The sequence below is a fragment of the Dreissena polymorpha genome, chromosome 9, assembly GCF_020536995.1.
Source record: "Dreissena polymorpha isolate Duluth1 chromosome 9, UMN_Dpol_1.0, whole genome shotgun sequence".
NCBI lineage: Eukaryota > Metazoa > Mollusca > Bivalvia > Myida > Dreissenidae > Dreissena > Dreissena polymorpha.
The window spans coordinates 67,750,134-67,777,143 of NC_068363.1; the positions used below are offsets into that span (position 1 = coordinate 67,750,134).

Consider the following 27,010-nt stretch of genomic DNA (forward strand, 5'->3'; position numbering starts at 1 on the left):
TTAAATGCTTAAAGATACAGTAGGGGGCACTTTCCTCTAAACCACTCTTCAATATAAAGGTGTCACTTTTCTGTATTTATTAAATGCTTCAAGATACAGAAAATGGCACTTTCCTCTCTTTGTTTTGATTAGATTCAAGTTTTGTTTTCTCCATATCACAACAAAACTCTGCTCTGTTCTAATCTGATAATGATTTTGTGCATGAGAACGATTCCAACCCATGTTTAATGGTCAGTATGTAACAAAAGAAAACAAAGGGATCATACTCTATCATGTTATTGTTTGTGATCAGGAAGAAGAAGTATTTACGATTGCCAATAGAGTTCCAGCCAACACGCCCAGGAAGATTTACAGATGTAGTGAAGTTCCAGAGCTCCAAGGGAGACAATCTTATACTTCATCTGTCAGCAGAGTGTAGATCAACACATTTGACCTCCCTTAGTTAATCTTCAGCCATCAAGAATCGTAAAAAAACAGAATCTCAGGATGAAATAAGAATGGAACAATTTGAATGGAATTTTAAAATATCAGAAAATGTATAGTGTCGTTTTTTAATGCCTAACTGATTTTTGGACAGGAATTTCTTAATCGTAACTGTAGACATAAATGTTATTAATTGCATACTGAATTAGCTATTACTGTGAAATTGTAATACCTGGTATATGCAAAAACACAAAAAATAGTAGTCCTTCAATATTCTAATTCATCACACCAATGACTTTTTATTAATATAACACAAACATGTTCTGCCTATTCCTTTAATTGTGATTAATAAAAGCAATATCTCTGTGATAAAAATATAAATGTGATACAATGTTAGAGTTACATTTGCAAAAGCTGTGGTCTCATTATTTATTGTTGGTCATGTAATAAATTGTTGAATTTTGTAGTGCACATACAAGCCTGACTAAATTTAAAATTAAAAAACAAAGTGCAGGCATAGTTCTATATTATTGTTTATAGTGTTGTATGCAACTCGCGATAATTGTGTGATTTTTGATGTTATTTAACTTGTAAATGTATTTCTATTAATGCAGTTGATGTATGTAAATGTGAATATTAAATCAATTTTTGTGTTATCAGACTGGTGAACCTATGTGACAGCTATGTTTCATAGCACTGTGTGGTTTAGTGAGAATTTCAAATAGATTAATTGTATTCTACAATAGAATTTTCTGTCTAGTTTCAGGTAAAATTGGTATTTTGAGCGGTATAGTTACTTTTTTTAGTTTCTTTACCTTTGACTCCCTGTAAGCAACCAATTGCTTTTGACGTGTAGTCATTATAGATTGATATTCAGTATACAATCCAGCATTGAAGTCTTGCCTATATATATGCCTATATATATATATGAGCCGTGCTCTGTGAAAGGGGGGGGGGGTATACTGCATGCAGTCTGCACAGGCTAATCAGGGAAGACATTTTCTGCTTTTATAATATTTTCTGTTTAAAGAAAGTCTCTTAGCAAAAATCCCGTTTAGGCAGAAAGTGTTGTCCCTGATTAGCCTGTGTGGACATGCATTAAGTCCCCTTTTCACAGAGCGCTGCCCATATTCTTTGTGAATCATTGTATAAATCTTAATCCTATGTGCATGTAAATAGTTTGTATTATTATCATGTGGTACATGTAAATAGTTTGTATTATTATCATGTGGTACATGTAAATAGTTTGTATTATTATCATGTGGTACATGTAAATAGTTTGTATTATTATCATGTGGTACATGTAAATAGTTTGTATTATTATCATGTGGTGCATGTAAATTGTTTGTCTTATTATCATGTGGTACATGAAAGTAGTTTGTATTATTATCATGTGAAAAATTATCTTTTCAAAATATTTTCTCACAGTGTCTATAATGTACATATATGTTTTTCAAACAGTACCAACAGGATTCACCGTCATTTGTTACATTACCTGTGCTTGTATTATATTAGCCAGACTTGCATTTATGACCATGGCTATTGTTTGAGTTTATATTATGCTAGAATATTAAATGCCTTAAACCACTTTTCAATGTTGAACATTTTGTTTCGTACGTGTGAAATAAAACAATTCATAACAATAAATTAATGTATATAAATGTAGTACGAGTCCATGCTGTAATGTTTAAGTGTCAGCGCAGACATTCTGGAAGAGTTTGTAAGGAATGTTATTACTTAGGGTTTTCAATATTTTTACCTGTTCCATGAAGTAATCTGTATATTTGCCCATGAATAATTTTCATGTTTTTCTAAAGCCTCAAACTTCAAACTTGTTTTAACTTGCGGCTCGATGATTTATGACTGATTTTAGACATTTTAAGTAAACTTCATACATTTATACTTTATATCAAGACCCTGCTTGACACTTCATACCAGGTTTATCAATTTGTTCTCGAATCAAATTAAAGACAGGAAACAACAAGTTGTGTCCACCTTTCCCTTACAATAACTCCTATCTAATAACCACCATTTGTCTTTTCCCACAAACATGCTATTAGTTTGTGACAAAGCTATTTATACATACTTGCTGTCTAGGTATTAGATTGCTGTATGAATAGTAAAATATTTTAACTTAGTACATGTTAATAAGTAAATGTTTATTAGCTAGTATATTTACTTTGACATTGTACAACTATGTATGGACACAATCTTGAAACGAAAATAAAGAATCCAACTTGTTTAATGTCTGTCTTCATTATCCTTATATTTAAAACATCAATGTGACTCAAAGCTGGAAAAATAAGGGTCCACTCTGGAATATCGGAAGTCGAGCGCCTGCTGAAAGGGTAAGAACCTCTGAACCATGTCTTCAGTTACACTTGGTTTGATAGTGTCTACACTGTTCCATAAGTCGGCCCATAAGTCGGCCTGCAATTCAAATACGTGTAAATTACTATTTTTATGGGAAATCTACGGCAAAAATTCTACAGTTGATGTTAAACGAACAACAATGGAATTCCTAAGTAAGGTTGCGGACAAAAATGCACTAAACGAAGCAAATTGATATAAGTTTTTTTTTGCGAAAAATATGTATACATACAGCCGTCATTTCAGGTAGTAATACATTGTCGTGGGCAGCCTGGTCAAAGGTCATCACCATGGCGCCAGGGTCATTTGGTTCACACGGGGTCAAAAAGTCATGAATCATAAAGGGCTGCGTCGACGATGGACCAGTGACCTATTCATTTACAACAGTTAAAATAAATGAAAATTCGTATTTTTGATTCTAAAATATATTTATAAGAGTAAAAATATATTTGAAAATTATGTGGCTCTGGTATTCCTTCGAGTCAAATTCCGGTGTCATTCATATTCTTGCATTTCTACACGCAAGTCTTATGCGAGTGATGATATTCTCAATATATTATAATTTAACCCCGGCATTTATATCGCCACACATGACGCTTTAACCAATTTAACATTACCTACCCGTTTGAAGTGAGAGGCTCTCTGAAGCGCGCGAATTTGTTCCATGTCAACGTGTCTGACCAAACGTGAAATGTCGGCCCCGCTAAAGCCAGCCAATCTCTCTGACAGGGACCTGTGGGGAAAATGCGCGAGAACGCTACAAATCTTTGTTGCTAAGGTGATGGTGAATACGTTACCAATGTATTTATCAGCATAACAGAAAATCACAACAAACACACACAAGAACACGTAGGATGAAGTAACATTTGTGTGAATTAAAAACAACAAATTAATTGTAATTATATGTCAACTATTGTTCAACAGTCATTAATGCTACGTTCGTCAATTATATGGAAATAAACGTATTTCTCCTGCTATGTCTTATACAACGCATTATACATGGGCGATGCTGTTATTGTGTATACAACTGCTATTGTTGTTGTGTCTGTCATTAACACCAACATTTGAGAAACGTTTATGATAATAGATGCTTGAGCACATGCATATTACTACCGGCATTCCATATCCCCAATCGCGGATGCCTCACCGGCTACCAGGTTTCTAAGAATCCGGTTCCTAGCGTCTGCATCCGGCATGGGCAGGTAAATCTGCGTGTAGAACCGGTCGCGGATTGAGGGGTCCAGGTCCCAAGGCTTGTTCGTAAGTCCGATAAATATCGTGTCTATTAATATATGGACCAATACTCCACATGCGGTCTCCACAAATTAATATAATGTACTTTACATGTGTGTGCATTTTATTAGCCATTTTTCGATGTCAAGGACAACATTAATAAAATACAAAGCTAGTAACTACAGTGCTCAATAACTCGATACTTTGCTAATGTAAAGTGATATTGAGACTTTCGTTATTAAATGTTTCATCGTGAGGTCAATGGCTCTGTTACTAAATATAAAAAATAAAACTTAAAATACGTTTTACCATTAATAAAGGATAAACAAATTAAACTGTGTAAAATTTGGTTTTCGTGGAATTTCAACGTTATCTGCTTGTGCTACAATAAGTGAATTTTAATGCATGTGTTTCAACCATAGTCTTTAAGATGCTCCAATGTTTCCAATAAATCGACCCTAGCTGATGTTGTTTCGTCTGCGCGTGGATCAACCTTTAAAATGTCTACGCCATCGATAACGACAACGCAGGGACTGAAAGCCCGAATCGTTTCTCGCAAGTCTCTCAGCCTACTGAAAATGCACGTGCTGGGCAGACAGTTAAAAGCAGTTACTCTGGGTTTAAAACAAACATATAAAGTAACGATAAAAAATGTACATTTAAACACAAACAAGAATATTAAGTTATATTAGGTTATATTAATTGAATAACTTCACAGTATTATTACCTGATACTTTAAAATAATTATATCTAACAAACCCCATTAAGCTGTAACAATATTTAGCATGCATAACTTTTTACATGTATTTGTTTCAAAACAAGTGTTAAAGAGACACCGCCCCACTCACACTCGATTCCGCCATAGGTCTTCCGCATACAGCACGTATAAATAGCACCCGGGCACCGCATGCAGTTCACTGACCAGGCCTTGAACTAGATACGTCTTACCTACACCCGCTGCCTAGATTAGGACCAATGGAAATGTACATAATTTGAGCTCAACTTAGAAAATATTGGAATATTTTGCTTCACTGTAAAAAACTAATGGGCTTCAGACGTTTATAAATGATACTTATATACAATGTATATATTATTGGTATTTCAAATATTATCAACTGAAAATGTGTCCGAATGACACGGACGCCCCGCTACATTTCGATGAACACAGACACGAGGGTCATTTGCCAATTATAATGTTAACACAGCCTGTGTGCGCCAGTCCATTTAAAGTTTACGGTAACTGCTGCTACGCATTAAGCCTAGTTCACATATGTTACATGACCATTTAGCAAGCACCATAGTTGGTGCATACATCATGTTCTATTGAAATTATAAACAATTTTGCAAATGCGCTATAAATAAAAAAGACAGACGCATGAGAAACTACTGTCATTAATACCATTACTATGTACTGCTGTTTTCTGTGACCTTGACTTAAAGGGCGAAAAGTGCCGTCCCAGATTAGAATGTGCTGTCTGCACAGGCTCAACGGAGACGAAAGTTTCCGCTTTTATGATATTTTTTGTTTCAAGAAAGTCTCTTCATGGTAAAATCAAGTATTTGCCGAAAGTGTCGTCCCTGATTAGCTTGACTGACCGTCCATTAAACCCCCTTTTCACAGAATGCGGCTCAAATTTAAGGGATATGCAACACTCCAAGTGCCCTCTGTGACCATTAGAAGGAGCGTAATGTTTTTGCATGCGACACAATATCTTGATATGATGATGATTAGAGCATGTTTTTAAATATAATCATGCATTACTACAATATTGGTCAAACACTTGAACTTTTACTATATACATATAAGGAATATGAAAAAAATTCTACGTGTCCAATGTAACTTTCAACTCGAAGCGAGCGGCATGGTTGTTGATCACTTTTGCCAATGTTGGGATCTCATAATAACACGGCCGTTAATCACGCGCGCCACCTCTTTTTTGAGATGCACTAATAAATGAGCCAATGCAACTTCCGAGATGGCGCTCAGGCCCGGATGTTTTGAAATTTAACGGATAATTTTACAGGGTGATTAGGTTTAATATGTTTTTCAACACATTTCTCAATATTTAAAAAAATCGGCCAATGTTGTGCGATTCAGCGATTATAAATTCATCTAAAAATGTACAGAAACATACAATCACAACCTATTTGGAAACTTGAGAACCTTTTTAAGTTGTGGCATGGTAGAATTCGTAAAAGCAAAGTCTTTCCATGTGTGACGAGCAAAATCCCTGCCAATTAAATCACTCATTACATAAAACGATTTCTTTGAAACTGTACAAGTTAATGCGTGCACAAAAACACCGGCTTCTAGCCGATCTAATAGATTAATTTGCATTTTTCAAAAAGAGATGGAGCCAAAGACAAGGAGGTTGCGCTCTGATTAGGATGTGGCGCCAATGCACAGTTAAAGCTATTTTAAAGTAAATTATTTTATGTTATGGTTTCTGTTATGTTTACAGGACTTACATTATGTTTTGTAAGTTGACTACTTCAGCACATTGGCGTCGCGTACGTTTTAAATTAGAAAAAAAAATTCCAATTATGTATTGATTGATTTAAATGTTCGTCTTTGTTAGATAACAACATTTAACATGTATTATACAAACGTGTTAACGAAAAAAGACCGAGCTATCTTCATTTTTTTGGAGTTGATAGTGGGAAAAACAACATAAATGAGCCTAATTAGGATTCGTTGACCTTGGCCTTGTAGTAAATTAAAAAAATTGATTTACGGCCACAAATCATAGTTTAAAAAAGAAGTGTTCTTATACTTATTTCGTGAATTATCATACTGAATACAAATATTGATGTCGATCAATTATTTTGATAATGCTGAAAATTAAGTTATTGGTTTGATTGAGTATTACAAATTTTTGGCATACATCGTACAATATGTTTTATTCATGTTGGTGACTTCTTAATTGAGTTGATCACTTATATATTTAAAAAACTACATCTTATTTATTATAGATTGTGTTTATGTTCTGTAAAGATTTGGGCCTTCGTATGTACGTTGAAAAATAAATTTAATATAACAAATAACATCTATCAAATCTACGTCATGTGATAAAGTCATTGTGATACGACTGTTAATTGATACATCCTGTATTGGCGCCACCTTCTATCATAAGCGCCACCTCCTAAGCATTGGCTCCTTCTCTGCTGGAAAAAATGCAAAATTATCTACTACGTCGGCAATAAGCCAATATTTTAAATCATGCAGAATCTAATGTATGTTGTACGCATTCGTTTGATGCCGTTAGCGATTTAATTGGGTGGACATTTTCTCGTTACGCAGGAAAAACTCATCGAAATGCTTTTTAAAACTCCACCATGCCACAACTTATAAAGGTTCTCACGTTTTTAAATGGGTTGAAAATGTACGTGTCTGTTCATTTTTGGACGAATCAATCTTCGCTGAATCGCACCACATTGCCCGATTAAAAAAAATAATGAGAATTATGTTGAAAAAAAAACATGTAAAATCTAATCACCCTGTAAAATTGTCCATTAAATTTCAAAACATCCGGGCCTGAGCGCCACCTCGGAAGTTGCATTGGCTCATTTATTCATGCATCGCAAAAAAGAGGTGGCGTGCGTGATTTACGGTCGTGAATAATAAACGCCAGTTATGGTCCCTATACAAAAATCCCTTTCAATATATACATGTAAGAAATAATCAAGAAAATCCCCTGTGACATTGACCTTAGAGTAAAGACAGAGGTATAAAAAGCGTTTTATGTATTTGGAAGAATTTTATGCTAGGTAATATTTGTGTTAATTGTTATCGTTAAAGAAGGGAGATGATGAAAACCGGTGATGGCATTTAATACGTTAAATACCAAACCTCCAAGCGATTCTTACCCCAACGAGCAGAATTCTTTTTTTAATGTTGGCAGTTCGTTCACCTGAAAGAAAAATCAGGTGGATTTTATATATAAATTAAACACCTAAATAATAAATGCTTACACTACTTCTTACTTTATGTGACGTTTTAATTTAAGATTAAACTCTTTAATAAGCGTATTTAAACTTTTGAAAGTTTGTTTCTATGGCGTACTTATTGTTATAAAATAAAGATCATCAAAAGGCTCCCCAACAAAGATTCTAACTAAAATTAATTGAATTGCAAGGATGACACAGTATCAATAACAGCCACGCGACTTCTGAAGTCATTTTGTACAATATAAATGAACGCACGCTCTATAAGCGGAACTATGACAAACAGCTGTAGGAAAGACTTCGCGTCCTTCAATCCTGCAACATCCTCCCACATGACCGAGGAAGGCTCTAGCCCTGTCACAGACAGATAAAACAGTATTTCAATGTAGCAAGAACTACAGACGTTCAATACAAGTCACCTTTTATTGGTATTTTTTCGGCGTAAGCTGCATAAGCCAGCTTTTCACCCTGACTTGACCTTTGTAAGTGTCCAATAAAATTCAAATAAAATTTCCCGCGGCTAGGTACGAATGAATACACTTCATTTATTCCATTGGCTGATTTGAGTATACCACCAGAACATTGGAAACATATCCGCGTCTTTGTACCACTGTTTTACTGTATGAAACAATTTTATCTCTAATGAAAAGGCTTAATAGATAGAACAGTTTTACACTCAATTCTCGACATCAATACAGTTTGTGCGTACACCTTTTATTTTCAGAGTATTACCAGCGCAAAAGCGTTTATACTTAAAAGGCTATGTTCTCATATTTAGTACTTACTTCCATATTCCTGTCAACATGTTAACATGTAAAAGTATAAAGAGCAGTGGAAGCGAGGCCTCACTTTAAAGAATTGCATTTCAACCCGCGAGGTTTCGGGTCAAGTCGCGGACATTCAGAGTTTATATACAGGTCATCACCGGAGTTCGCGGTCAGTAAAATACTCGTTATATAATAAAGACGCTATCCGTGAACTAGGTTACCTGGAATTTTCTTTAGACCAGAAATATGTTAAAAGAAGATATTCAGCAATATAATTATGGTATGTCAATAATAGATTCTTAATGTGTTTTCAACAATACAATGATAAATATTATTTTTAATAAATTTAACAATAATTATTCCACCATATTGCCTAATGTACTAAAGTGATATTATGAGCATGTAACAGTTTATAGGTGTCTATCGCAACCGTTGATTATTTTTGATGTTTCTACTTCATATACACTTATAGTAATTAATGCAGCATCAACATACTAAAACAATATACCAGAAAGAGAAAAATAATGCATTTGAATATTAACCGTACTTTCGTTTGACAACTGATCATGCGTTTACGAGTTGAACCTAAATTTAGTTTTAGTGCAGATTTGTTCATACGACACAAAGACACAATATTGTTTTACGGATCATTTCGGCTTACAGGACTGGGTGGGTCACGTAAGAATATCGAATATAAAATATATTTTTATAAACAACTGGTAGCAAGGTGAGTTGCAGATAATTGATCAGAAACCACATTTTAACTAACTATTTTGACCTGTTAATTCTTTTCAGCTCAATTCAACAGTGCAAAATGCCCATAATATCACTTTAAGCATGAGCACGATGATTCTCGATACTGTTAATAATCGAATCAAATAGCAATGCCCGACATACCACTAAAACAGGTTTGTTCTCGTGTGGCCGGTTGACTCATATGTTTAAATTTCACATCCATTCTTCTTTTGGTTTTCTGTTTTGTATCAGTAGGTTTATGACCAGCAATATGTTATAATGTAAAATAAGCCGCGAAAACTCCCCGTAACATCCCGAACTGCGTGTGATGCAGCTCAGAACTGCACAGAAAAAGACATTCGCTATCCTTGATCTCATTCATTAAACTATTTACGCCGTATATCTTTTTTAAAGATATTTCTTGTGTATGTTATTGCTTCTGTAACTTAATTGTTTGGTTTCACCATGGTTGATATCAGACAGTCCAAATAAGTCATTATTGGTACGAACGATTGAAATAATTAAATTTTCATTACATTCAAGTTTGGTACATTTGTATCTGGATTATACAAATATGTACATGCATGTAACATACATGTATGTGAAAATAACAACTAAGTGAGAGTTTGATAGTATGGCTACCTCTTGTGTATTGCTACATGTACTTCACTGTGTATGGCTACTACATTGTGTTATGGCTTCTTCTTGTGTATTGCTACATGTGCCTCACTATGTATGGATACTTTATTGTGTTATGGCTACTTCTTGTGTATTGCTAAATTTACTTTACTATGTATGGCTATTGTATTGTGGTATGGTTACTTCTTGTGTATTGCTACATGTACTTCACTGTGTAGTGTTACTTTATTGCGTTATCGCTACGTCTTGTGTATTGCTGCTTCACTGTGTATGGCTACTTGACTGTATTATGGCTAATTCTTGTGTATTGCTACATGTACTTCACTCTGTATGGCTAGTGTATTGTGTTATGGCTAATTCTTGTGTATTGCTACATGTACTTCACTATGTATGGCTATTGTATTGTGTTATGGTTACGTCTTGTGTATTGCAACATGTACTTCACTGTATATGGAAACTTGTTTGTGTTATGGCTACTTCTTGTGTATTGCTACATGTACTTCACTGCGTATGGATACTTTTTGTTTTATGGCTACTTCTTGTGTATTGCTACATGTACTTCACTGTAAATGGATACTTTATTATGTTATGGCTAATTCTTGTGTATTGCTACATGTGCTTCACTATGCATGGCTACTTTATTGTGTTATGGCTGCTTCTTGTGTATTGTTACATGTGCTTCACTGTATATGGGTACTTTATAGTGTTAAGGCTACTTCTTGTGTATTGTTACATGTGCTTCACTGTATATGGGTACTTTATTGTGTTAAGGCTACTTCTTGTGTATTGCTACATGTGCTTCACTGTATATGGGTACTTTATTGTGTTATGGCTGCTTCTTGTGTATTGTTACATGTGCTTCACTGTATATGGGTACTTTATTGTGTTAAGGCTACTTCTTGTGTATTGTTACATGTGCTTCACTGTATATGGGTACTTTATTGTGTTAAGGCTACTTCTTGTGTATTGCTACATGTGCTTCACTGTATATGGGTACTTTATTGTGTTATGGCTGCTTCTTGTGTATTGTTACATGTGCTTCACTGTATATGGGTACTTTATTGTGTTAAGGCTACTTCTTGTGTATTGTTACATGTGCTTCACTGTATATGGGTACTTTATTGTGTTATGGCTGCTTCTTGTGTATTGCTACATGTGCTTCACTGTATATGGGTACTTTATTGTGTTATGGCTGCTTCTTGTGTAATGCTACATGTACTTCACTGTATATGGATACTTTATTGTGTTATGGCTGCTTCTTGTGTAATGCTACATGTACTTCACTGTATATAGGTACTTTATTGTGTTATGGCTACTTCTTGTGTAATGCTACATGTACTTCACTGTATATGGATACTTTATTGTGTAATGGCTGCTTCTTGTGTATTGCTACATGTACTTCACTGTTTATTGCTACTTCTCTGTGTGGCTACTAGTGTGCTATGTCAACCTCTAGTGTATTGCCACATGTACTTCACTATGTATGGATACTTTATTGTGTTGTGCAATGGCTACTTCTTGTGTATTGCTACATGTACTTCACATGTATGGCTACTTTATTGTGTTTAGATACTTAGCTGTGCATGGCATCTGCACTGTATATGGCGTATTTACTGTGCCTGACTACTTTACTGTGCTTACACTTTTACTGCGAACTGCTGCTATACTGTGCATGATGATAACTAAACTATTTATGGCTTCTTTACTGTCTATGGTAACTTAAGATACTATGTATGGCCTTTGCATTGGAAAATGTGTTTTCTGTGTATCGCTATTGAAATGTGTATAGACACGTAACTGAACATTGTCACTTGAATATGGTTACTTACTTTACTGTTTATGGCTATTTTAGTTAATTACTGTTCATGGTATATAGTGACATGCTATGCATATATTTTACGTGTCTTTGTGAAGAAACTGTATTACTGTGCTGTTCCAAATTTCTGGCTTGTCTCCAGAGGCTGGCCATTTAAATGTCTTCACTGAAAACAAAAAGACAGACATAACTTACAATTATAAAATATATTATAATATAGGACTCTTTTACACGAATGTAAGTGAAAATGCTCTACTACAGAATGAAAGTCTATAATATCTATAATGAATATTCGTCGGACAAAACTTTTATATTACACGAAATTATATAAAGCATATCAAAGTAAATACATATTATATGTTTATGCAACAGGTCTTTCTTCACATGGCAGCCAGAAAACAATCAATAGTTATTTCGAGCGATTGTAAAATACAGCAAAGTAAATATGATATATACCTATACATCGGAAGGATGATGAATCAGTAATCGTACAGCTTTAGTAATAATGAAACGTACTTTAAAACTCAATCATATTTAAACCGGATCGAGAATTGAGAATACACTTTCAAGTACAGTGTCAATATATTGACTGCACCGAGCTGCGTGTAACGGTGTTTTACATATAATTCTACGACATACCAATATAAGAGGCTGTTAATTAAATTTATCCATATGAAAGATAACGTGTTTATGATCGTAACGTCACCTCCACTACTGCTACAGATAAAAGGGGTACCTATGTACATCAATACCGTTTTCATTTCGTCGTAAACTTTTCAGCAATATCTATAGAGACAAAATCTTATCATGCATCTTGCGTCTATGCCGTTATCGATGATTTAGTATTGATCATTTAGTAGCTTACGTATAATGTACTTTAATGCACTTAATCAAAAGTTTAAAATCAAAGCGCCGAACGCACTTTAATTGTTGGTTATTGTGTTAACAGAGAACATCGAATAACCTTTGAAGTAATACATTATATATAGTTAAACGCTCCATTTCGTTTAACTTGTAAATTACCTAAAATTAATGTAAAATAGCCTGAAATAAATATGATATAATGAGATAACAGTTCGTGATTGTTATTTCATAAAAATATTGTATCAGTTATTTGGTGATAGTAAAAATAAGTTTCATGTGCATCGTTTCTAAAGTAATGTAAACAAGTATGATTAAGGTCTTGTTTTTATTTTCATTTTACATGTTACGAGAAGGTGACGCTTGTCATGTCATCTTGATAATGTTATCTACAAATGTCCAGACATGTGGTGTCACATGCATACCATTAAACGCTTTTTATCCACACTGGGGGCATCGTCTCCAATTGTGAAAATGTGAATGCTTCTTTTTTTCATATACAGATTATTTATAATCTTGCGTAAAATGATTATTCGTCATGAGTGAAGGTTAAATTAATAATAATTTATGTTTTATGTTAAACATTCTTTATGTAACATGCGAGTCTTTGTTCAGAAAATTTAATGATAAAGTACATTTTTAGGCAAGGGCAGTTATATTATTTCAATAAAAATGTATTGGATTGAAATCGAAAATAGTTCTGCTAAAAAATATCTCAATAGCTATTTTAGCAAGCACAACTACATCTACTAAGCTAGGACTTAAATATTATGTATTGTCGCTTAATATAGGTGCAGAGACACATATTTTTATAATATTAATATGTGATATTATGAAAACATATATCTTTATTACATCACTGTATAAAAGTTACTTATTAAAGCGTCAGTAAAGATCGAAACTGTATTTCATATTTACCTGTTTAAAATTCTACTAGTTGCAGTCACAAAACCCAAATCATTTTGATAGGAAATAAGAGGGCGCACACGTTTAAGTCACTTGTGATACTTGTGATAACGCCGGATAACGAAAGAGGCTAAGATGGCGAATGTAAAAAAAGCAAGCGAGTTTTCTTAAAGTCCATTTAATATTTACTGTGATTGAAATACAAAAGTTTCGACATAGGTTATATGAGTTCTCATACATGATTGTACACCGACAAAATGAATCAAAAACTGATTCATGCAAAAAAATGAGATGGCAAACAATTAAAACAAGGACAAAGACAATGTCAAACAAAATAATAAGAAATTGTAAAATTAGGGAAGTATTTGTGAATCAGTGAAGGCAGCTGAAATCAACATACCGGTGTCACACGCCGCGTGCTCAGTTATTACTAGACATGCAAGTAATATTCATATAAATGTTCCAATGCAAAACACGGACCTGCAATACCATTCCCCCTAAAAAAAACTTGCCAAAAACAATTAAAACTATGCTACGGAGAAAATGTATGCTTACCATGCACATGAGCTATTCCGACTGAATGAAGCAGATCTGCACCTCACACATGTGATCCAGCAAGCTCTTTCAGAATGTTTAAAGGTTACAATATACTAAATCATTTTTGTGTTCAATGCTATACACTCTAAAGAATGGAACGTCATTTATTTGAAGACACAATTCTCTGTATGGGCACTTGCCATGACTTTATTTTTGAATATTTCTGTGTGCATGTGGTAGGGAAAACATTGTTGTATACTAGAAATTCAGTGTTTTGCTTATAGGTTGGAGACTACATGAGATTTTGACAGATGACGGGAAACCCTCATCATCTGGAGATCAGCCGGTAAAAAGGTGGCCTTAAAACAGTGACCGTTGATTCGCGTCGAGTTCTTTCTTACATACTGGATGACCTATCTTTTTTATTGTGTAAATCTATTCGGCTTGGCATGCTCTTTAAGAAAAGGTAAGGGTATGGGGGTGTCTACGCGCAAAAGTTTGACTTTATTTTTCGTTGAAGTTGTCGGTGTTACATTGAATGTGTTAAGGAAATCTTTTAGTATATTGTGACCTAAACATATGTACAGCTAAAAATTCCCGGTAAAGGTCAAACACCATATAAAATAGGCCATACATTCATCAATAAAATCGAGTTTAATTAACCCAATCAATCATAATTAACACAATACATGTTACCAACGGCATCAAAGCGCGTGTCTTTTGTGGCGAAATGCTTAAAACTAAAACTTTATAAAAACCCGTTATCAAACCGAAAGCAGACGATTTGACTTTAAGATAATAGCAAAGAAAATAAAGGAAATTAAAGGTTATGCTACATTACTTTTTTCATCCGAGTGTTTGGTGGTCTGGTCGGATGCGGGTATTTGAACGAATTGTAGTGAATTAGAAATTTATTTGAATTAGGACACATTCTTTAGTCATGTTATCCTTGTTGTAGGTTTATTGGTTCATAATGTAAACACATCGCACGCAACAGATGCCATACTGTTATCCCTCTTTTTGTATGGCCTACATTCACATTTCAATAATAGCATCTAGGTCGACGTATTAAAATTTCATATTCAGTTAAACGACAACTAAATGTGCAGCTGTTTAAAACTATTTGTGTTGGTGTACGCTGATTACACCAGGCACGGATTTACCGGGGGGGGGCACGAGGGGCACGTGCCCCCCCCCCAGCGGATGAAGACAAAAAATATATTTGTGTGTGTTTGTGAAACCAACTTGGCCAGATGGTCTGATTTCCCCGATTTCCGACAAAAGAAGTGCCTCCCCTCCCTGCTTTTTATCTTAACAACCTTACCGTCTACTATCCACAGGGGGCACATTTTAGACGTTAAGACTCAGCAAAAACTCTTTGCGGCCGTAGATTTAAAGCGTCTAGATAACAGTGAGCGTCTGTCATTTACATTCAATAAGCGTCTGGTTGATCTTGAACGTTGTTTTGAAGGCAAGTATACCAATTAACAGTGTATTGTCATAACCATGGGGACGTTATACATTTTGTATATGGAGACGTTTCTTGCGGTAAGACAATCCCAGAAATGGATACCTCCCGGATTACCCGCCCCTGAATACTCTCGCGCGCCTCCAAAACGGTACTGAAGAAATAAACATGGACATATATATATGTGTGTATAGGTCCCTACGCAAAACAAGGAAGCGAAACGGTTTTATCAAATAAGGTCTTGATTGTCATTTAACATGTTATTTGAAGGTGACACGTGATATATTCATCTTAATTACGGTATCTACAAATGTGCAGACATGTGGTGTCACGGGCAAACCCTAAACGCTTTTAATCCACACTTTGAACATCGCCTCCCATGGAGCGAATTCGTTCGCGCCTTTATCGCTGATGTTTTTTTCAAGAGATGTATGTTGCTGTCATTAATAATCCGTAATTAAAGAAAAATAAATCACTTATTTTGTTTGTGTTTTTATTTTTTAAGCGTAAATTTAGACCGTTTTACGAAAATTTAATAAAGACATACGTTTAGGAAATCTAGAGAACACAATTGGAACTATTTAAGTTTATTTAAGGCTCATTTTTTATCATGTTGAACATTTCAATCGTGAATTAAGATGTTATTAAGAAAATTTAATAATATTTCAGGCAACATGTAAAACGTAATTTAAATAATAATATAAAAAAGTTGTAGACAAAAGCTGATATGTCCTTTTCCATAAAAAAGAATGACATATCCTGACATCTTACACAGTTTTGCAAGCGAATAACTCCGATTCTTGTTCATTTAAATCACAAAATTCATTTCCGGCTAGATATTCTGTATTAGCTTGAGAGCGATTTTTAAATAAAAGATTGCTAAAAACCACTTTAGTTTTAGACTAAACTAGATACATAATTTTAATTTAAAAAATCTCTACCTGAAATCTTACAGGGTTTCGATTATAAAGATTTACGGAACAATTTTAGAATCACAAACTTTATTTCGGCTATAGATTAGTATATTACCTTTATAATGACACTTACAATGAAAAAGATGTAGATTTATATATTACCTTTAAAATGACACTTACAATGGAAATATTAATAGCGAAATGGTAACTGTTTAGACAAACAAAGATATGTATCATTCAATAAAAGAAGTCGTCCTTAGTCTTTAATCTTACAACGTTTCTTAATAAATATCTCCGGAAAGTATAGGAACTACGACATTTAATAAGAAATAATATAGGCTGAAACATAGGCAGATATCAATATAATTGTCTACATCGACCTTTAATCTATCTAATTAATATCAAAGATCTATCAAAAAAAAATTGGTCTGAATGGATGTTTCCAATATTTATATATTGATAGATCTTTGTTAATATCTCCGGTACTATTTACGCTAAAATCACAACGTTTACTTCAGACTTTAGATATTTCTATACCTTTATAATTATGCTTGAATAATTTTATTCCATAAAGAAATAATTTAATTTTATACAAATGCATTACTGAAAGGTATGCTTAAAAATGCCAACTCGGCCTTAAACATTACGTGTTGTTACTGAATATTGTTGCAGTGACACATAATTGTATGAATCTATCGTGTATATTTTTTATTGGAATACGGACAAAACCCCTCCCGGATAAAAACCCTCCCGTCATTTTCATATGGTGGCAGACGTTTCCCCCCCAAGACGTTTCCTCCCCAGACGTTTCCTCCCTAGACGTTTCACCCCCATTTTGGGGGTGAAACGTCTGCATAATATGTAAATGTATATTAGTAGTTGTTATTTGTAATAAAGTGAAAACAAAATAACTTTATCGATTAGTATTAAAATTGAGTGCATTTTATGTGTCTTGTTTATAAATGATTAACAAAAAATAGATGTAAGATGAGTCTTGACTGATTAAAATATTAATTAAATATATTATATGGTTGTTTATGGAAGTCTCTAACAAATTTTACCAATTAAATAGATCTAATTATAATTGTTTTTATATGTGTCTGAAATTTGTCTTGCACTCATTGAAAAAGTGTTCTTTGATGGTCATTTTAAGTGGAATAGTATGTAACAAAGTAAACAATTATAATTATTGAATTAATGAATTGAGTAAAAGCACACCTTTGATGTTCTTTGATGGTCATTTTAAGTGGAGTACAAATGTAGTATGTTACAAAGTACACAATTATAATTATTGAATTAATGAATTCATTTTGCTACAAACAAATTCAATTATACCTATATATACTAAAAACATTTTACACTGATTCATTCTGTTATTAGAATTTCCTGCAATAATATTATTCATACGTATCATAGTGATTGCCATTTTCGGAGTTTGTGAATTGGATATGATATTTTATTAGTGTTCTTGTGTAAGAATTCATGATGTCGGATCTTTGTTTAGATCGTAAGAACATCGTAAGTGAACATGAAGAAGCTATTGAATGTGATTTATGTCACAAGTGGCAGCACCACACATGTGGAACTGGTAAGTCAATTTAGATAATTATATAATGTTAGAATTCTATTTCTCATCATATGTGTATACTGGAGCACTACAATTCCATGTAAACTTAAGTCCCTTGACAGGTACATGTATGCCTTTGTGATTTTTTTTACTGGACTTTAATTGGGATAAAAGAAGTTTTTCCATTAAAAATATGACTGAATAACAGCTATAAAATCAGCTGAAAAAAGCCCTGAGTTACAAGGCAAATATAAATGTGCATCTTAAGTCTTAAGAAAAACATAGATTTTATACCTGGTGTTTTACATGAAACAGTCTAATTTTTTACACTTTCCTTTAAACAGGTTTACTGCATAGGATACAATCTTTAATTTTGATAAATAACTATTTTTTTCGCTAATATTAATTAACAACACACAACTACAAGATATTAGGCACTAATGGTACAATATACAAGTGTTGATTAGATTAGCAAGTGTATTACACAAGATAACAGCTAGTTTATAACAGGTGCAATATACAGGCAATATCAGCATTGATTAGCTCTCAATGCCTGACAGATTGTTATCTGTTTATTGTTAGGTGTGAAATAAGGGTGTTTTTAGGTATTGTCTTGTTATTTTGTTGACTGGTAATGTAACAGGCAGGTCATGTTTGGCATTTTATTATTTTATTGCCAATTGAGAAAATGAATATGGTATCATATGAAAATTATTTTAAAAAATCCAAAATAATGTTTCCAATACCATAATTATTTAAATATACACATTTTACAAATAAATGCTGTTTTAAACAAATATAAACCATCATATAAGATTGATTTAGAATTAAACAAAATTAATAATTTTGAGACATAAAACAATCATAAGATATTGTTTATAACAAAGACAAACATAAGCACATTTATGTTTCAATAGTAATTTATGAAATAAACAAACAAAACAACCAAAATCTGAGAACATCTAAATATATTATATTAGAAGTTCATAAATTAAATTGAATACAAATGACTATCCTTATTTAAAGAAACACTAGTAACCAGTTAAACCCCCAAAAAAGATTTCTAAAACCAAAAAAAAATCAAACAAGATGCTTCATAGATACAGTTAATTAAAATCTTTATAAGCAAAATAATCATTTTGATAATAAATCAAGAATATACTTCAACCAAACAATGATACATTTATTTGGGGGAGGGGGGGGGGAAACGTCTGCACTAAAACTTAAATGGGGGAGAAACGTCTGGGGAGGAAACGTCTTGGGGGAGAAACGTCTTGGGGAGGAAACGTCTTGGGGGGGAACGTCTGGCATTCATTTTCATAGGGGGTGATGAAAACCCTCCCATGAATAAACATGGGCGTACAAAAACCCTCCCATGAGAAAAACGGGGATGGACAAAATCCCTCCCATGAAAAAACGGAGGCGGACAAAAACCCTCCCGTAAAAGAAATTTTACACTTAGTGTTGCATTCATTAATCTGACAAAATTACCCATTGTGTGTATTGTGTACTTTGTTTTCAGGGGTGTGAAATTGAAAAAAAATGTGTATCCATTAACTGCAAACATACCGCTTTCTAATGTGCATATATATCCGATAATCCAATATGATAACAACATCAATTAAAACATAAAATGAGGCTATTTATAGACGAGTGAATTTAAATTTAGATTGAATGCAAAACGATACAGTGCAACGTAGGGCTGCAACGAATCCAAAAAATTTGTTCGGATCCGAATCCGAATCCAAATAAGGTTTCTTAGGATTTTTTTTTCGGATCAGGATCCCTCACATAAGACAAACAGAAAATAAGAAATTCTGTCCAAATTAAAGAAATCAATGTTTTAGACGTATAATTTGACTAAAAAACATTAAACATTTATTAACAAAAAAAAATTCTCGTTTAACATTGTAGCAATGTCAGAATAAAACGAAACCTCAACACTTATTCACTTATTAGTTTGCTCGTTAACATACACTTTTCACTGTTCATGCAGTTTGATGTTTGTTTTCACAGAAATTAACATATCAACATTGTCCGGGTCCAGGCAAGCCCTATGAGCACTGACGAGGTCTCCTGCTGTGGAGTAGACTCTCTCACTGGGAATTGAGGTTCCTTGCATCACAAGATAGCATTTTAACATAGTATATGTCGAAAGATGCTTTCAAGACAATACATGATGCAAGAACACAATTTGACAGGTCGCGAAATTATGCAAAATTTACCTGAATAACTTTCCAGCCACACTGGATCCATTACCGTTGTTTTTAATGAGTTATGGAGGTTTCGGTAAATGACATGTTCGGTAAATTGATATATATAGTAATTGCCGTGGAGGTTTCGGTAAATTGGTATAAATAGGGATTATCGCACCTTTTGTCGATAAGCGTGTACATTAATTGAGTTGTTTGGCACTAATTAAATTATCTGTTTAAATGTACGGAGTTGATTTTATCAATTTAGAGATGTTTGCAAAGTGTTAATATTAATTATACTTAACAAAATTATAAAACATAACGCGTATCATTATATTACTATTTATTAAATACGTACACGTATTAGATTTTGTATATTGTTTTTTTTCCTTGTGTTTTTCTCAACCAGAAAGAAATAATAAAACATGTAATATAAAATTCAACATTTGGCTCTTACAAGAGGTGGCCTCCACGTGGCAAGAGCTGGGCAACATATTCATTATGTTGGCAAACTACCTCATGTTTATATATTGAGAAATTGAGTGTTTATCGGTGGTTTAAAATACTATTGCGCTTAATATTTAAACTGAAAATATTTTTATTAAATCATGTCTACAATATTTTACAAGAAACTTTTTTAAATAGCATTAACCAATACATTGATACCTCAGTGCAAAAGGGAGGCGTCCCAGGGTTCTCTGGATGTGTGGAACATACAAGTGCCCTCAGTCAGATCATCGGGGAAGCAAAGGTTAACCAAAAAGACCTCACTGTTGTCTGGCTTGACCTTGCCAATGCGTATGGCTCCATACCACACAGGCTAATTGAGACCGCACTGAAGCACTACCACATCCCAGACCATGTGCAACAGATTATCAATGGATACTTCAGTAACATACAACTACGGTTTGCTGTAGGAGAACAGTCAACACCTTGGATAAGGCTCGAGAAAGGAATAGTAACAGGCTGCACTATTTCAGTCGTGTTATTCGTGATGGGAATGAACTTAATTATCAATGCCGCAAAGAGGGAAACCAGAGGACCAAAGACAACCTCTGGGATATACCTCCCATCCAATAGAGGTTTTATGGATGACCTCACCGTAACTACAACGACACACGTGCAAGCTCGTTGGGCTCTTAGAGCATTGGATGAGACAGTGACTTGGGCAAGAATGAAGTTCAAACCAAAGAAATCGAGGAGCTTGGTAATCAAGAAGGGAAAGGTTACTCAAAGGTTCACCCTCCAGGTACAGAGCGAAGACATACCATCCATAGTAGACAATCCTATCAAATGCCTAGGAAAATGGTACGATGTCAGCCTTAACGACACAAGCAGCACAAACCGCACCAAGAACCAACTCCAAGAAGGTCTAAAGCAGATAGACCAGACTTCACTTCCTGGGAAATTCAAGGCATGGCTATACCAACATGGATTGTTACCAAGACTCATATGGCCTCTAATGCTGTATGAGATAGCAGTTTCTACTGTGGAAGGCTTTGAAAGAACCATCAACAGATACCTCCGTAGATGGCTAGGGGTCCCACCAAGTTTCACCAGCATCGGACTGTATGGGAGGACCAACCAGCTCCAACTCCCAATATCATCAGTTGTTGAGGAGTACAAAGTTGCTAAGGCCATGATGGTGGTGACACTGAAAGAATCTTCTGATGACCTGATCAGGATGGCAGGCATAGAGACTAGAACCGGAAGGAAGTGGTCAGCAAGCCAGGCGGTGTCCCAAGCTGAAAGTATACTGAGACACAAAGACATCGTCGGAACTACTACGGAGGGCAGACAAGGGCTTGGTATGATAAAACCACAGCGATGGAGTACGGCAGATAAAAGGGAGAGGAGTCAGATGGTGCAGACGGAAATCAGGGCGAGCGAAGAGGAGAGCAGAAGAGCCCGTTCAGTTGAAATGGGTGGACAATGTGCCTGGAACAAATGGACAACAACAGATAGGAAGTTGACTTGGGCAGACATCTGGCAGTATGAGCCGCTAAGACTCAAATTCCTGTTAAGGTCAGTTTACGACCTGCTGCCATCCCCAACCAACCTCCACAGATGGGGTCTAGTGGAAGACCCAAGTTGCAGTCTTTGTAACAAGCCAGGCACCATGGAACACATCCTGTCATCATGTCAGACTTCGCTGACACAGGGCCGCTACAGATGGAGACACGATGCTGTCCTTAGGGAGCTAGCAGATGTACTTGAGCGCGAGAGAAGGAAGAAAAGAACAGCAAAGAAAACAGCATCTACAAAGATCAACTTTGTCAAGGCAGGGGAAACAACCACAAAGCAAGCTCCTAGAAACACGTCGATCTTAGATGAATCAGACCAATGGGAGATGAAAGTCGACTTAGGGAAGAAGCTGGTCTTTCCCGAGATCGTCCAAACTACACTGAGGCCTGACATAGTGATATGGTCCACCAAACACAAGAAGCTGGTGACCATTGAACTCACCGTCCCATGGGAATCAATGTGCGACATGGCATATGAGCGGAAGAAAGCCAAATACACTGATCTCTTAGACCAGTGCAGTTCCCGCGGTTGGAAAACATGGCTGTTCCCGATCGAAATTGGCGCTAGAGGCTTTCCCGCACAATCACTGTGGAGGATGCTAAGTGCCCTAGGAATCAGGGGAGGAGAGAGAAAGAGAGCTTTTGGGAGACTAGGTCAAGCAGCAGAGAGAGCGTCCAGTTGGCTATGGATTAAGAGGGAGAAGAGCTGGCAGCTAACCACTGACCCGTAGTGCCTGATCAGCACTGCGGTTCCAACGCCCGGAGAGTGTCCTGGGATTAAAGGTTGAAACACTTGTTCATGGGCGGCTCCCAGCTGACGAGTCAGTGGTTTCGTGCAGCACAGACTGTATCCAACACAAAACTTAATTGAAGATCTTACATTGATTCCGCCATAAATCATTATTTATTATTACTATTATGTTATTTAAATAAAAGCACCAATTATTAAAAAAAAAGTATTGCGTTATTAACATCGTAAATTTACCTACAATTTTCTAACAGAATTCGTTTTTCAGAGGTAGCGCATTCATTCCCCTTCATTCTTTACCGTAGGCATAGCATTAATTGCTGAACTCAAAATTAATCCACAGTTTGCAAATAAATGCCCCTGATGCTATTGTAAGCCAATAATAGGTGTCATTAACACCTCGTTGTAGGTATACCACCTCTATAAAAACCAATTTACCGAACCCTCCACGGCATTTACTATATAAATCAATTTACCGGACTTGTCATTTACCGAAACCTCCAACTCAGAAAGACAATAAGGATTGAAAACTTACTTATTGCCATTAAGAATTGCATTTGTCATGTGTAAATCCTCCATGATTTTGTATTAGTTTTGCTTTACGGAATGTCCAATGACACTCTTAGGCAATAAAAGCCGAAGGATCTCGAATTATCTGCTATTTGACTGCCACACATCAATAAACATCGACTATTATACGTATCTTTTATCTTTTAAACAGAACCAGTCTGCATAAAAACAATGCTCATGAAAACAGCGCTAGGTTACATACAACTATGAAAATAAATATTCGGAACCGAAATTTCCAGGGGTGGATCCGTACCCGCGAATCTGAAGTTGGATCCGATATCATCGGATATTTCGGGTACCCGTTGCAGCCCTAGTGCAACGTTTAATCGCGTCATACGCTCATTCATGCAAAAAAGTGCTTTCCGGGAAGTTTCTGAAAACTTTGCGAAAATGAAAGTAAAATTCTGTTAACAACTAACAATTCGTTAGCATGTAACTAATTTGTCTTAATTACTTATTTCATTTATCTTTGACTGTAACGTTTTCAATTGCATTTTTGCAGACAATATATAAAGCATACTGTATTGTCAAATATGTCAATGATTCGGTTATTTAGGCCCACTAATCCGCTAATCATAACAATTAACTAGTTAATGTCATACAATAATATATATCAAAATAGCAAACTGTGAATCTGCAACTGCGGACAAAAACGCTCCCGTGAAAGCAATTAAACACCAACAAATGTAATTGCTTCACACATTGCTGCATTCATTAATCCGCAAAATATACTCAAAATAGCAAACTGTGAATCTGCAACTACTTTGAGTTTTATTAGTTTAATCACAGAATCAATTAAAACCAATTAAACGCCGACAAATGTATTTGCTTCACACAATGATGCATTCATTAATCCGAAAAAAATCACTCAATGCAGACAACATTTGCTCAAATATCATACTGTGAATCTGCAACATATTAAAAAGCAATTTGTTTGTGTAAAGGCATACATCCAAAATGGAAGTGAAGACTCGCGCACAATGGCTTCTTCTACACTAAGAAGAAAACGTCAAAATCGACTATACGCTGGGAATGTTCTCAACGCGCGGCAAAGTCTTGTAAGGGCGCTGTAGTCACGGACATAAATATGACGACAATAAACTCCACCACAAGTCACAACCATGAGGGATATCAGTTTCACGTCGAAGCGATGAAGCTGCGTGAAGACAAACGAAATAAAGAATGTCCTGGGAAGCCTGTGTCCGCTTCTGTTATTTTTGCGATGATGAATAAAAAAGAAACACGACTTTGATGTTCTTAATGCACTGGCCGGCGCACAATTTGATATTTTATGTATTTTATATAAACACCCTACTTGTTATTAATACTAAGTAATCATGCAAATCGTAGTTCTTATCATACTAAGTAATAATAAAAATCTTATTTCAAACATATATAATTGACGTCAAATGGGTGTAAAATAACATTTCAATTCGGAAATATTTTAATTAGTCAATATATAGTGTAATGTTACCTACTGAAGTGAAGTCACTATTACAAAAAAATAAATATCTCGGATAACCGACTACAAAATAAATACAAATGTCGGAAATGACCGATTTCGGATTAAAAATTCATAAATAATCGTTGGTACTTGAATTCGTGGCTCAGATTTCACGGGAGGGTTTTTGTCCGGTCCCGTTTTTTTTCATGTGAAGGTTTTTTCCTCCCCTGTTTTTTTCATGGGAGGGTTTTTGTCCGCCCCCGTTCATTCATGGGAGGGTTTTCGTACGGCCCCTATAAAACTGACGGGAGGGTTTTTATCCGGGAGGGTTTTTGTCCGGCATTCTTTTTTATTTTAATCATATTGATTTACGATGTAATACATATCGACACTTGGTTTCATGTTTCACTTTTTTCAATCCAACTGTGCGAAGTCATAAAGTACTGTTTATTGGAATAAAGCGGATGTACACTATGATAACGTTGTAATCTGTCAAATTCTTCAGTACCGTTTTCAATCGCGGGTTACGTAATAGCCAATATGGCGGCGCCCATATTATCGATTCTGGGATTGTCTATAATACAGGGTTTCACAGCATTGTCTTCATCACAATGAAGCGAAAGACAACAACGCTGGATCGATTTTTTGGTCCATCCAAAAAAACAACAACACAGAGACAGACTCGGAGCCAAAGTTATTGAGCCTAAGGTGAGAATTTATTAAAAAAATATTTTAGTATTATAATACGTTAATTGCGTTAAGTTTATTCAGTTTGTTAAATTTTTAACTCTAAAATATTGCAATGAAAGAACAAAAAGATTGAGTTTAAATTTATTAACAACTTTCTTTATACTGATAGTATGATAAATAAGACAATTCAATTAAATATGCATGTTCTGCTCTATATAAGCATTGTAGAAATTAATTTAATGACAGTAATTGAACTTTATTGAATATTTTATGCACTTTTTTCAGCATTTTAATTTTCGAGCTTGCACAAAACTCTTAAACAATTAGGATATCTAAACTTAAGGTACAATTTTAAACAGTTGTAGAACAACTTCCTTAATTATAATATTCTCTCTATGATTTGCATACATTAAAAATGTTATTTAAAAAAATCTACTTTCACAATTTAATACATTTATTACTTTCCCACAGTATTATTTTTCGTTGTCCAAATATTTATTCTAGTACACATGCTGTTTGTATTAATAGGCAGACTTGGTGTGGTAGAGGCCTTGAAGAATGTCCGCCATGTGAAGGACATCCTGCAAAACAAGCGTGACTCTATTGACACATATCATGGCTGTCTGTATGAGGAGGCTGTGGCTGTAGCCAAAGCTGTCGGAGTGGACCCTTCAATCCCAAGGCGATGTGGCAGACAGACACAACGAAACAACATCCCAGCAGACACTCCAGAAACATACTACAAGAGGGTTTTAACCATTCCATTCCTGGACCACCTGCTGCAGCAGTTTAGTGAGCGTTTCACAACGCTTCATGAGAGGGCTTCTTCTGCACTCCTCCTTATTCCATCAGTAAGACAGGACCGGACAACACCAGTCTGGAGTACTACTTAGATGACCTCCCTTCACCAGGAACACTTCAGGCAGACATTGAGTGCTGGAGGTGTAAGTGGGTAAATGATCCCAACCCCCCTTCAACATTAAGTGCTGCATTAAAAGCATGCAATAGACAGATTTTCCCAAACATTTATACAATATTAAAAATTGCAGCAACATTTCCAGTGACAAGCTGTGAATGCGAAAGGAGCATTTCAACGTTAGGGAATGTAAAAACAAGCTTTCGTTCAACGATGGGGAAAGAAAGACTCACTGGTCTGTG

At 35.0% G+C, this 27,010-nt stretch overlaps 3 protein-coding genes across 30 annotated transcripts in view; 2 read left to right on the forward strand and 1 right to left on the reverse strand.

Moving 5' to 3' along the window:
• Positions 1-2,668, forward strand: part of LOC127845662 (uncharacterized) — a 110,478-nt gene extending 107,810 nt beyond the window's left edge. For all 19 annotated transcript variants that reach the window (XM_052376687.1, XM_052376688.1, XM_052376689.1 and 16 more), the window contains one exon: positions 293-2,668. In XM_052376687.1, the coding sequence (XP_052232647.1) occupies positions 293-446 (154 nt within the window). In that variant the 3' untranslated portion in view covers positions 447-2,668. The remainder of the gene's footprint in view (positions 1-292) is intronic.
• On the reverse strand, positions 2,568-15,091 carry LOC127845681 (vacuolar protein sorting-associated protein 4A-like). Of its 10 annotated transcripts, none has more exons than XM_052376757.1 (10): positions 14,251-14,345; positions 12,039-12,094; positions 8,230-8,325; positions 7,894-7,937; positions 4,875-4,987; positions 4,444-4,598; positions 3,907-4,075; positions 3,415-3,526; positions 3,026-3,163; positions 2,568-2,853 (listed from the first exon to the last, which is right to left on the reverse strand). In XM_052376757.1, the coding sequence occupies exons 2-10, from the start codon at positions 12,079-12,081 to the stop codon at positions 2,701-2,703; spliced, it is 1,023 nt and encodes a 340-aa protein (XP_052232717.1). In that variant the 5' UTR covers positions 12,082-12,094; positions 14,251-14,345; the 3' UTR covers positions 2,568-2,700. The 10 variants fall into 10 exon arrangements, with proteins under 10 accessions (XP_052232717.1, XP_052232712.1, XP_052232713.1 ...); XM_052376752.1 differs by having other exon boundaries at positions 4,444-4,613; XM_052376753.1 differs by lacking the exon at positions 14,251-14,345 and adding an exon at positions 13,708-13,800 and having other exon boundaries at positions 4,444-4,613.
• Positions 15,092-18,099: 3,008 nt separating this feature from the next.
• LOC127846128 (uncharacterized) lies at positions 18,100-26,745 on the forward strand. The gene is made up of 3 exons (XM_052377304.1): positions 18,100-18,202; positions 21,048-23,078; positions 26,381-26,745. The coding sequence occupies exons 1-3, from the start codon at positions 18,100-18,102 to the stop codon at positions 26,743-26,745; spliced, it is 2,499 nt and encodes an 832-aa protein (XP_052233264.1).
• The last annotated feature ends 265 nt before the right edge of the window (positions 26,746-27,010 follow it).